Source organism: Momordica charantia (genome assembly GCF_013281855.1).
Source record: "Momordica charantia cultivar OHB3-1 chromosome 8 unlocalized genomic scaffold, Mcharantia_2.0 BLBB01000008.1, whole genome shotgun sequence".
NCBI lineage: Eukaryota > Viridiplantae > Streptophyta > Magnoliopsida > Cucurbitales > Cucurbitaceae > Momordica > Momordica charantia.
Genome location: NW_028275166.1, coordinates 33,379,010 through 33,392,007, shown reverse-complemented (window position 1 = coordinate 33,392,007; position 12,998 = coordinate 33,379,010). Strand labels below are relative to the sequence as shown.

The following is a 12,998-nucleotide window of genomic DNA, read 5'->3' as shown; positions in this document are numbered from 1 at the left end:
TCAGAAATTTTATTTCTTATATACGTAGACAAGTCAAGGAAATATAGTTCAATTGTTCAAGATATATATTATATGTATTCCACAAAAGGATCTATGGTTCAAATATCTACCCGAACATGTTAAACTCAAAAGAAAAATGCTTTGAGTCTCTGTACTCTCATTGAAGTAACAATTTAGTCTCTAGACTTTAGTTTGTAACGATTCAATCTTTATATTTTCAAATTGATAATAATTTAGTTCCAAAACGTTAGTATGTAACAATTTAATCTCTATAGTTTAAAGTTTGAGAGGAGTTAGTTTCTATTGTAAAAATTATTGATAAGTTTCTTATACATGTAGATCGATTTGACGAGGAATCAAATATGTTTATAAATTACACAGACTAAATTGCTATACGATTTATGAAATTTTTTACGATAGGGACTAAATTATTATAAATTTTGAACTATAAAAACTAATTTGAAAGTATATAGACTAAATCATTACAAATTAAAATTTAAATAAATGTACTTTTTAATTAAAACAAATGTAAAGAAAAAAAAAAGGTAAGGATGAATGAACAGTAAACAAATATGACAGTTTTATTTACAAAGTAGAGACAATATACACAATGATACTTCCCTTTCAATTTTGGTATAATTCTCCATCATTGACCAAAGAAGACAATCAGAAGAAAAGAAAGTGTAATTATACATTTCCAAAAATTTTTGTTTAAGATCCTACTTTCCCTTTTGTTTCATGAGGCACCAAAATGAGACAAGGAAGAGCTGAAACTTTTACCCCATGAAAATACATTTGTGTACACAAACCACAAACTCTAATCCCATTGGTTTAGTATCAAACCTTTGGCCAATTAACAACAAAGAATGTCTCAATTCTCTATCCTTCTAGCAGAAATTTGAGGTTCTGAAGCCCCTCTGCAGAAATGCTTCTTCTAAATCTTGGCCTCTGAAAAACTACTGGTTGAGGTGGCTCCAAGTGGAAGCTTACCAAAACTACTGTCAAATTGTCTGTTGCTCCCCTCTTTATGGCTTCCTCTACCATTTCCTTGCAGCATACTTTCACATCATTGTGCTCTTGGAGCCTCCTCCGAGCAAAGTCGACCGCGTTTTGGTTCATGAAGACGTCCCACATTCCATCGCTGCCTATGATCAAGAACTCGTCCTCCTTCGTCAATGTCATTAATCTGAGTTCGGGTTCAGCGCTTAATGGTCCACCTCTTTCGCTCATTTCCTTCATTCCTTCAAGATGCCAATCTCCTATTGCACGTGTGACCCCGAGCAGGCCGTTTAGATAATAATCGTTGTCGATGAATCCGCCCAAAGCCTCGATTCGCTTTTTTTCTTTTGTGCAGCATGGCCTGTGGTCTTTAGACATTTCAATTGCACAGCCTTGTCTTGACAATACTGCTCGGCAATCACCAGCGTTTGCTACGAGCAAAGACCTGCTCGAAATGGTAATATTTACAGAAACCAGAAGATCAAAATCTTTGTACCCAAGGAGAGTGCCCAAAAGAAACTAAAAATCCATGAACAGTACAATAACTAGCACATTTAGCAAGAAGAAACAGAGCCTTGAAATCAATGCTGTAGCCATGAAGTTCAAATTTTAAGAAATTGGAAGCAAAAGTAAAGTGATTACCTTCCAAATATCATTGCAGTAAGTGCAGTTGTGCCAGATGATAGAGATGTCTCAAGATTGCAAGATCTAGCAAAAGCTGCATCAGTCTCCATAAATGACCTTGTAACCACCTTTTCAAGCTCTAAAGGAAAGTCGGAATCTTCGACAATGACTCTCGGCAAGTGATCACGAACAAATTGTGCAGCGCCTTTTCCGCCATGGCCATCAAATACCTGTTTATTAGAACATAACCATTTATTAATGATAAGCTAAAAATCAAAAGCTTCTACTTCATTATTTTGATCAATGCATCGAGCCAAAATCAAACCTCGATAAATGATTCAGTTAAAAAACCACTCCCAAGAGTGGGAGGGGCTTAATACGACGATCTCCTAAGGTGCCAGCACCCTCTTTGGTACAAATACAGACGAACAAGAAGTGATAGAACAAGTTCTACTTTTTTTATATAGCTAAAGATGAGCTTCCCAAACGAGGTCTACCAAGAAATCTGAGAGCCTGGTTCACTCCATCATACGAGCCAAATCGAGGTTTCTTTGAAGTATTGCTCCCTATTTACATCATCCATGCACAATCTCAGGACTCGTCTCACCTCATTCCTTACTGAACAGATGACAATAAGAATATTGAACCCCTCAAGCCAATAAGAATATTGAACCCCTCAAGCCAATGCTTCCGTACTTGCGCAATTTACATTGGCTACAAGTAGATAACACATATATTCCTTGATCTGTTCCTTCTTCACATGTCTCGCCTACGTCAAACAGACTAAGGGCTCACCAATGCTCCCCATCTGAGCACATCACCTCGTCCTCAAGGTGGCTGCTTGATTTCTTTTCGATTAAAAAAGAAAAGTAAAAGGCTTTACTAAACCTTGTCCGAAAATTCTTGTATATGGTTTTGGGTCTCAATTGGTACGTGTAGTGCAAGAAGGTGTCAAAATATTTGGATATTATGTATCACTTTGCTTGAAAATTTGGGGTGAGTGGTAACATGTCTCAAAATGTTTGGTGTCAATTTGGAGATAGTGAACGATTGCTTTGGCCAACAACTTTGTTTACTATGCTAGAGAAGAATTTTAAGCATCTTGATTAGGCCTATTGGACGCGCCCATTACCTTGCCACACTTTTGGCTTTGAAGGGGGAGTGAAGCTTCTTTACATGCAACAATACCCTTCCAATTAACTCCATTGTTTAATCTTCCCAAAGTTGTTCAGTACCAATAATAACTCGGTCTAACCAAATGCAATTCGTTTTATAGTTAAGAGGCAAACTGTCAAAACAAATGCCTTTCCAAGAAATCCAAGAGCATGACTCCTTCTTAGTATCGAAGAAAAATATGGCATAGATTCTAAACTTCCCATATTCTAAATGATTTGTACACACTCAAACAACTTCTATCCTCTATTCCAAGCTGAATTAACAACAAAGACTACTGTATCCCTCAAGCCAATGCTTCCTCTGGCTACAAATAAATAACTAACACATGCAACTACCTAACTTTTAAAAACAATTGTCAAATCAGAGCATGAACTTCAGAAAACATCAAAAGTTTCCTTAGATGAGTTCATTTCATCTAAACTGTAACGGTGATACAGAAAGATAAATACGTGAACTTACACCATAGAAGGAGACAGCATCCTCATTGAGAAAAGTGCAGCCGAAATTCTTAGCCATGTCATGAATGCATACATGAGTGTCCTCCATATAAGGACGCTTTCCGATATCAGACCATTCTCCCGATCTAAGTGCAGGGACAAATGTAGATGTGTTCTCTTTTCTGTCTATAACTGCAGCATCCTCAGAAATGCTTTCAAGCTACATGAACCACAATATGGGAAAAAAAACAAATCAGGAAGAGTATGAAACCAACACATATATTTGAAGTAATTGGAAGAAACTATTTAGTTCATGCCAAGAAGTGTTGTTTTCGAACAGTCAGATAGATTCATTGACATTATCTGCAAGACATAGTTTTTTCAGACACAATCACATCAGCAAAATTTAAAGAACAAAAGCTCTTCATGGAGCTGTAGTAGCAACTAATGAAGAACCAAACTTAAAACAGACCCCATCTTATTATAAAAAAGAGCCACAGAGGGATTAAATTTCAGGGACGTTTTAGATCAATTTACGAGGTCGGCATAGTCCAGTAAGACTTTCGCCATTGTACATGGCACTAAAATTTGGATGGAATACAAGACCAGTGAATTCTGAGTCGAGAGAGAGAGACATTTTAGCCAAAATTTTCAACTTTACGGTTATAGGAACAGAAAGATCCTATTATCATCAAAGTGTTCATGAAAACAACAGGTCTTGTTAGTTTTCCTCATTTATCCATATTGTTTTGGTCCATACAAGGGACCAGAAACAAAAGGAAGAATTGTACAAGCTACGCAAAGAAGAAACTTTATGCTAGAAACTTTAGAATTGACAATGGAACCTCAATTACAACACAAAAGGACTAAAGTATCAGAATCTTTTAAGAAGCACATTAACGACAAAAATAGCTATTTTCCTGAAACATTAGTACCTTCAAATCAATTACAGTGGAAAAAAAAAGAAAATAAAAAAGAATTATGTATTTTAACAATGTCAAACAGATTTGGAAGCAGCAACACTGGCTTGAACCAGAGAAGCAACCATCAGATCAAACTAATAACATAGAGAGAGCTGAAATTAGTGAGGAAGAAACCCTATAGAGTAGCAAAAACACAAGAAGAATGAAAAGAAAACCACCAGTAGATCATTAATCCAAATACATGAATTATCAACTACATTCTAATTCATTTAAGAAGAGCAAAAAAAAAAAAGGAAAAAAACAAACAAGTTCATGGAACCCCATCAGAGAATTCCACAAAAGAAAGAACAACAAAACAACCTTTTTCCTTAATTTTTATCAAACATCCCACAAGAAAGCAGAAAACCCAGTACGAATCCAACAAAGTAGTCCTCAAAGAAACAAGAGAAAACCCTAGAAATGGTTACGAAAGGGATGCAAAATTCGTACAGGAAAAGAATTCCCAGAGCGGCTTCGGTCGCTAGTTCCAGAGAGAGCAGGCTCTTTCTCTCGATTTCCCATCTGATTCTGCAAAAATTCACAATGCATAGGCCATGGCTTGGTATTATTACTCCCAGAAGTTGCCCTCTCTGGTCCAACCTGTTCTGCTTCCGTCACACACATGACGATAAAGAGGAAAAGTTGGGGAAACGTTGGTGGTTCAGTTTTTCTTCAACTTGCAGTAGGTGGGTATCCAAAGAAACAGAAGCTAGAGAGAGAAAAGAGAGAGAATCAGAGAAAAATAATGGAGGGTGAAGAAGATTCTCAGAATATGTCTACTGGGTAGAGTGAGAAAGGAAAGAAATGAAAAAGAAAACCCTGTTTTGAGGAAGAAAACACAGAACCAAAAAGCGAGAAATATAGGGAGCAGAGCAATCCAGTCAAGATTAAGAAGAGGCGTTTAATTTAATCCAATTCCAGATTTTTCTATTGGAAAAATCGTGGCTGGAAATCGGTTGGTTTTGTTTTGGGGCAATACACACCAATTTACAAATATATTATTGGGAAATCTGAATCCTTTTCCTCATTTCTTTTTGTTTTCTTTTTATTTCCTTGGAACTGGGACATGTTCAATGTCTGCAAATTCAATTTCTTTTCAACTACCCACATTTAAATTACCAAACTTTACATCCCAATTTTCCACCTTTCCCTTCTAAGAAAATTACCCTTCGTTTCTTATTTCTGAAAACTTCTTGGGCAGATAAAGTTGAGTCATTTGGAGTCAATTTGTTTTCTCTCTCACTAAAAAACGACTGCTGGTTGCTAACTGAGGATAACAATGAAAAATTTACAACACAAGCAATTAAAATGACAGATTTTTATCCTCTGAGGAAACAATTGAACAAATAAAATTGAGAGAATCTCTAAATGTGTGGTTATACATTGACTTTGAGTTTATTAATGGTGGGGTCATTAATTATTTGAACTGCATGTTTCACATTCTTTGAATAATGAATGGAGCAAGCAATGGAAGTTGGGAAATGACAATTCTCCATTTTTTTTTTCTTTTCTCATTTTTCCTTTCTTTTTTTTTCGTTATCAATCTAGAAATAAAACAATGCAATATCAATATAAATATTAGATGTAGGGACACTCCCTTTAAATTCTACACGTCTCCCTCTCCTTTTGAATGGAGTAACATATTGTATCTGTTCACACTATAGTATTGTATTTATAAGTAAATTATTAAATATTAACGAGGCATACATAATCTTTAATATGATTTTGATATGGCAGACAATTCAAAGAATACTGGTGTATATGTGGTGTATATGTGATGCAAGTGAACGTGTATGAAAAGCTATGCTAAAATTTTATTATTCGTTCCGTCATTAATCCTATCTATATTTGTACGATGCCTAAAACACGCTTCTATAGAGACTTTTAATTGCGAAGTATTGTTACGAGCTCAAATATATACGAGTATTATTCCGTGAAATAACTTGAATTTCAAATCATTCACTTGTAACTTTAACTACTCATGCTATGGATATGAGAGCATCAACTCCATTTTTCCTGTGAACTTTTGAGGAGCGGAAAAAATTATTGTAATGAAAAGAGTATCCATATTTCTGTGACACCAAAGATTTTAGGATCATACTCACGTTAATTTGCACTTCTCTTTTTTTCACTCTCTCTATATGAGATGAATGGTAGGTATTCCATCCCTAAATGTAGGCATTCATGGGGATAGCTAACTTTACATGACAAGAGACTCTAGAGAACCTAATTCACACATTCTTTTTCTTTTCAATTATATATAATATTTCAAGGAGTAGCAATCACCAACAAAATTTATTTTTATAAGGAAACAACTTATTATTTACAAAATTATTATTAATATTTATAAAAGAAAACATGTATTATTTTCTCTTCTTATTTGAAATTTTGAAAATTAATATATATTTATTACGTTTTTTAATTCTAAAAATAATTAAAAACAATTATAATAAAACCAATAAATTTTCTCGATAACATCTCTCAGACCGAATAACGAGATAGAGACGGGGATACAAAATTTTTACGTCCACGAGATTGGACGATAGCATCCTCATTCGCATCCACATCATTGTCATCTCTACTCTACATAGAATTTTCTAATAGTTATTAAACATATATTGTTTTTGTTTTTTAAAAAATAGAAAACAAAAAACAAAAATAGTTATCAAACGGGACGTTAGTCAGTAACATAGATACCACTTTTATTCATTGTCACACGTTAATGTGTTTTAAGAATGATACAAGGCCCAGACATCTAACAATGTTAAAGAGTTATTTATGAAGATAATTTATAGGGTAAACAAAATGAATTAATATTACATGAGCAAAAATTTCCTCCTAACTTCTCCTCATATATCACATTAATCATTTCTAGAAGTATAAAAAGTTGTTTTTAACACATTAAAAAAATAGTGAGCTTGGAATTATTTTTAAACGTATAAAAAGTTGTTTTTAACCCATTAAAAAATATTTTTCAAAATTTTCATAATGTTTGATTAGATAATCAAAAATATGTTTAAAAATTTTAAAACCATTAAAAAATTATGAAAGTATTTTTAGAAAAAAAATATAACTTGTGTTTATTCCAAACATGTTACAAAAGAAATATTTTTTGTTTAAAAAATAAGTCATCCCAAAATCATTCTTAATAGTGTTAACATCCAATCCAAAAGTATAATATAATTTTTTAAAAAAATATGGTGACTAAATAGATAATGAGTTTTTAAATTACATGAACTAAATTTATAATTTAACCATGAGAATGAAAAAAATCTATGTTTATGCAAAAGATATTTCAAAAAGTAAGCGCATCACTTTTATCAAATGAAAGTAGATATTTTTGAAATTATTATAAGGAGTAATGATTAAATTGAAAGGTCAAATATTCTTAAATTTAGAAAACTATACCATTTTGATTCTGTTCACACTTCAAATACAAGCATTTTGTCATATAGGGCCACGCAACACAAACACTAGCCTCAACTTTTCTTTGTAATTTAAAGTAATTTTTTTTAATTTTTTTTAAGCTCCCAAAAAAGGGAAAAATGGCCTAATATGCCAAAGAACAAGTTGTGTGCCTGCGAAAAAAAGTTTATATTACAATTAATTAATTATTAATAATATTATTGTATTAATATTTGTCTTTTACCATTACTCATTAAGTCGGTGGGTTTAAATTAATGGCAATAAATATAATTGTGACAAAAAGAGATGATAATGAAGGTTTGGGGTAAATGGTAGGTTGGATTGAAAATTAAAGAGAGAATTCCATTGGAAAATGATGTATGAAAATGACTTTTTTCATATTGGTTCTCTCTTTTGCAGCTTTGCTTTCAAAACAGTCTCTCTTTCTAGAATGAAATTTGATAAATATAGTATGAAGTTAGATTATTATATTTATTAATGAAATTTTGTCTAATAAAGTATTTTAAATGGAAGAAATTAAATTAAAATATATTTATATGGTTTACTTTTTTGTCGGTTTAAGATGTCAATGTCCAATAATAACATGGGTTTGTGGTCCCGTTTTGCTTTCACTATTAATGAATATCAAACACTCAGTTTACCTAATATTTGGGGTTGGCAAATTTGAATTTACGAAAACTTACACATGAATAATCCAAATTCTTGTGCTTTTAGTTGGACAAATTCTTGTCATGAGTAAATATTTTTAAGGGTTTTGAGATTTTTATCTATAATCTATTTTTCCAAATCTTTAAATAGTGGATGATTTAAGATTTAATTGGCACAGGATTAGGATCAACTCGAACATAACTCAAGTAACTGATTAAGATACCTAAACCCAATTTTGTTTAGATAGCGTTATTTCTGTTGCTTCCTCTTTTTATATTTACCTCATGAGTTTCTTCGAGCATAAACATTCCATTTTGCAATTTCTTTCTATTTCTCAAGGTGATTGAACTTTGGATCTTTCCTCCTCTCCTTCCCACTGTTTACAACTTCTTTTGTAGGTATTAGCTTTTGCCCTCTCATGTTTCCACCATTTACATATTTTATCACTCTCTTTTTAACATCTTGATCAACAAGAAAACAGATCACCTCATTTGATAACTATTTTGTAATCTATATATTCTCAAAATCAATTTTAAAAAACCACAAAAGCAATTTTAAAAAATGTGTTTGTTTTTTAAATTTAGCCAAAGAATATATATATATATATTTATTGATATCCGAGCTAACTTATACGCACCTCAACTAATCTCATAGGACAACAGTCTGACCCTGCAACATTTAGTGCCGGAAAACATATAGAAATTATTAATTTGATAGGTGACCATCATAGTAGCCAAACAAGCATATTAAACAATCTCATCACTTTTCCATTTAAAACTTTAAATATCTTCACTCACACACCACAAAAAAAAAGTATAATTAAAAAAACCCAATATTACAATCTAGTAGCAATCACATGTAATAGTTCAAGAGGCAACAAAATAGGTTGTTCTGTCTCCCTCTTGTCTACAATTACAATCTAGAAGCAGTCCCATGTAACAGGTGCAATAGGCACCAAGACTAGGAAAGAGATTGAGATGTTTATAAAGTCATTGATAATTAAAAGAATCTACAGCCACAACCAGATGATGATATGGGGCATAAAACAAAGCTTAGGATTCCAGCCATGCCTTGGATGCCAATCAGCAACTCTTTTTATAGACAAGCCAACCTATGAAAGATGCCTCTTTTGCCCCTCTAATCCAACAAGAGCCACCTTTTTCATGGGGTGATGCCAACAAATCAGCTCCCCAAATAAGCAATTTGGTGGGCCTTGACAGTGCAAAATGTTTCTCTATTGAAAGCTAAGGCAGCTAAGTCAAATATGTAAGGTTGGATCTATTCTGCAGATCAAGACTCTCTACAGGATCTGATCAATGAATCAAGTCGCTCCATTTTCTGACTATAATAACAGTTTAGAATAAACCTAAAACACAACTTGATGGATCAAATATTGACCCTTATGGTATGTAAGAAATTGGGATGTCCATAAACATATTTCTTGTTCTAAGGAAACAACTTTAAAATGCTGCATTAACACAGTGCAAAGAAAATCTCATATTATAAAACTGACATGTATTAGAATACCTATAAGACAACAAGAGAATTTGGTACCCTTCAAAACCCCAAATCTGCTAAAATTAAGACCAAGAAATTAAAACAAATAGAACAGAATAAAACAGTCCATATTCATATCAAAATCCAGGCTGTAAGTCTTCAAAACCCTCTTGCATCACAAATATGGCCTAAAACTCGAAAGTTCTTTCATGCAGTTTTTTTATCAAAAGCGAAACCCTACATGATTTAAATTCCAGCAAAAGCCTTCTTCCCACGACTTGAGGATCCAGCAGGAATGACCTTTAACACATTGAACCTCACTGTCTTTGACAATGGCCTGAAATTTGAATGATAAAATATGACACAAGTTTTCTTAAAATCCAAAAACTATCACAACAATAATCAAGGTGGAGAATTATTCATATCTTGATGTACCTGCATTGGCCAATAATAACATGATCGCCCTCCTTGACACGGAAGCAAGGAGATATGTGAGCAGGAATATTGGAGTGCCTTTTCTCATACCTGAAGGAGACAGAATGAACAAAAGAAGTCAGAGAACCATGATGTTATATGTTCTTTTGCGAAGAGAAATATGGAGTGTAGGCAGTAGTAGGGGGAAGTGAGAAAGGTACCTCTGATACTTCTTAACATAGTGTAGATAGTTCCTCCTGACAATAATGGTCCTGACCATCTTAGCACTATGACAAGTTCCAGCTAAAATACGGCCCCTAATAGAAACAGTTCCAGTGAAGGGGCATTTCTTATCAATGTATGTTCCTGCATGAAAACAACAGAATTGGAATGCTAAATAAGTAAAAAAACATTCTAATTTTCTGCAGGAAATCAATGAACATGAGAGCAGGATATGCTTAAATATTGGACCTTAAAGTTTAGACACAACGATGCATACAGTACATAGGGTAAATGAGGCTGCTTTAGGGCTTTAGCATTCTTTCCTCTATTGTTTGGCAAGAAACAAAGACAGTGAGTAAAATCCAACAAAACAATAGAACCTAGAGGCCTTAGGGACAAGAAGCCCATAACAATAGAAACAGGATAAGGATTCATCACTTTTATATTCAATTTTAATCTCTCGTTGAGAAATAGAAAATAGTAAAATGCCTTTATCCACAAAAGTTTTCTCTGACTCCATCAACTATCCATCCATATTATAGGTATAGTTATGGGTATCATTGTACCTATGCAGACAACAACCACCTATTCTATTAGTAGAGGTTAATAAAAGGGAGGAGGAAAGAGGATCCCTAATATTACTATCCCTTCAGCTCATAATGTTTATTCAATATGTCCTTTATCAGAGTTCTATCCTCTCAGCAGTCAAACAAATAGCATTTTGATAAGCATTCTTCCTACAGCATTTCAGAACTTTTTTGGAACAAGGATGTGGCTCCAGTTCATCATGTTTATAAGAAATAATTGTCATAAATTACAACAAAGAGTATGATATCAACGATGTCCCAGATAAATAGTGATTAAAGCGCACAGTTTTATTAATTGGTGATTAAAGTACATGGTGAAAGTTGTTTAAAGAAAACAACCAGTTAAGGATAAACAATAAGCTTGGCTTCAAATGTTTTGACACTCAAGATATGCAGTAAGTTAAAAGGGCGACTAAACACGTTCGTATAAAGCAAGCCAACAAACACAATGTAATCATAGTAAAGAACAGAACCTTCAGTGGCTTCCCTTGGCGTCTTGAATCCTAATCCAATGCTCTTCCAGAAACGATTCCCACCCTTTCCAGGTCTCTTCCCCTTTCCGGTTTTTTTGGAGCTATTTTATTGTAGAATAGAACAAAAATTGAATCACAGATAAGAAAACCACAAATGCACAGGACAATAATTTCAAAAAAAAAAAAAAAAAAACCAACAAGTCATACTAAAACTGCTAGTGAAAGTATATTTCAATCCGTTTACCAGAGAAAAACTTTGGGTTGCTTCAAAAACGCCTTCTCGGTCTGCAGAAAAAAGAATGAAGAATGAAGAATTCAGAGACAGAACGCTAAAGCCGCTTAAAAGGAAACAAAGAATGTTAAACAGAAGAAAGAAGTGAAGGTTGGCGATTGAATAAAAACCTGTTCCGCCATGGCTAGGGCTTCCTTCTGAAGAGAGCACGAGTTCTGGTTTGCTCAGGCGGCCGAAGGAGCAGAGTTCGACTTCAGGAAAAAACCCTAAACCTGCTTCGCAGAGTTATAGAGTAGACGGGACAATAAATGGGCTCAGAGGATAAATGGGCCTAAATTTCAAAATGGGCCTAATTATTTGATGAGAATTTTTGGACGTTTATGGGGGAAATGTGTGTATATATATAGTAGAGGAATTTTTTTTTAATAAGATAAAGGAGGAAAATAATTAAAAGATCATTTTTTTAGATAACATGGTGATAACATGGTTTTTTTTTTTTGTAATTTTAATTTTATTTATTACTTGTTTATTTATTATTATTATTATTTTAGAAACTAGAATGGTAGAGAATAGAGAATAGGCCTAATAGCGAGACTTTCGGATATTTATATTTTAATTGAAAATAATAATGTCTATATGAGCCTACCTCAACAGTTAAGATATCTTTGTTTCCTCTAAGGATCATAGGTTTGTATCAATATCTTTTATTTTTTTTTAGAACAACTGTATGTTAGGGTGGTAATTCAAACCTACGACATTTTGATAACAGATATATGCTTGAGAGCTATTTGCAGAAAGAAAAAAAAAACATGATGAAAGAATAACTTACAGCTCACCCGGTAAAGTTTTTTTTTCTGTTTGTTTATGTTTGTTGTTATTTTGTCTGGTCCTTTTTACTAAATAAAAAACATAATTGTTTTTTTTAACTATTTCTTATTATTTATTTTTTGACTGAAAAAAGAAACAGAAAAGTAACAATTTCCTAGTTTCTCATTCTTTAAAATTTTATATTAAAAGAATTTTTATGTGGTATTTAATTTTAAATTAAACATTCAAAATTTTAATGTTATATTTGTTTATAATTTTTATTATGCATTTTATAAGTCAAAATTAATAAAATAATGCTTTTTATTTATAAGAAATTTTAGTTGTGTTATTTCCAAATTTTTTAGAAACATTTCTTAAAAATGACGAGTAAATAAAGAACTACACTAAAATGAATCATTTGGACTTGGTTTAAATTCTATCAAGTAAGTTGTTTGGTTCTGTGAGGTCCAACTTTGATTTGTCTCTCAAAAATA

The 12,998-nt window shown here is 32.9% G+C and overlaps 2 protein-coding genes across 2 annotated transcripts; both read right to left on the bottom strand.

Moving 5' to 3' along the window:
- Nucleotides 1–556: 556 nt before the first annotated feature.
- LOC111013091 (putative protein phosphatase 2C 27) lies at nucleotides 557–5,237 on the bottom strand. The gene is made up of 4 exons (XM_022287464.2): nucleotides 4,649–5,237; nucleotides 3,259–3,456; nucleotides 1,642–1,853; nucleotides 557–1,444 (listed from the first exon to the last, which is right to left on the bottom strand). The coding sequence occupies exons 1-4, from the start codon at nucleotides 4,820–4,822 to the stop codon at nucleotides 880–882; spliced, it is 1,149 nt and encodes a 382-aa protein (XP_022143156.1). The 5' UTR covers nucleotides 4,823–5,237; the 3' UTR covers nucleotides 557–879.
- Nucleotides 5,238–9,745: 4,508 nt separating this feature from the next.
- LOC111013135 (small ribosomal subunit protein uS17) lies at nucleotides 9,746–12,022 on the bottom strand. Its single transcript, XM_088128213.1, has 6 exons — nucleotides 11,868–12,022; nucleotides 11,710–11,750; nucleotides 11,466–11,566; nucleotides 10,405–10,549; nucleotides 10,205–10,294; nucleotides 9,746–10,106 (listed from the first exon to the last, which is right to left on the bottom strand). The coding sequence occupies exons 1-6, from the start codon at nucleotides 11,877–11,879 to the stop codon at nucleotides 10,016–10,018; spliced, it is 480 nt and encodes a 159-aa protein (XP_087984339.1). The 5' UTR covers nucleotides 11,880–12,022; the 3' UTR covers nucleotides 9,746–10,015.
- Nucleotides 12,023–12,998: the final 976 nt, after the last annotated feature.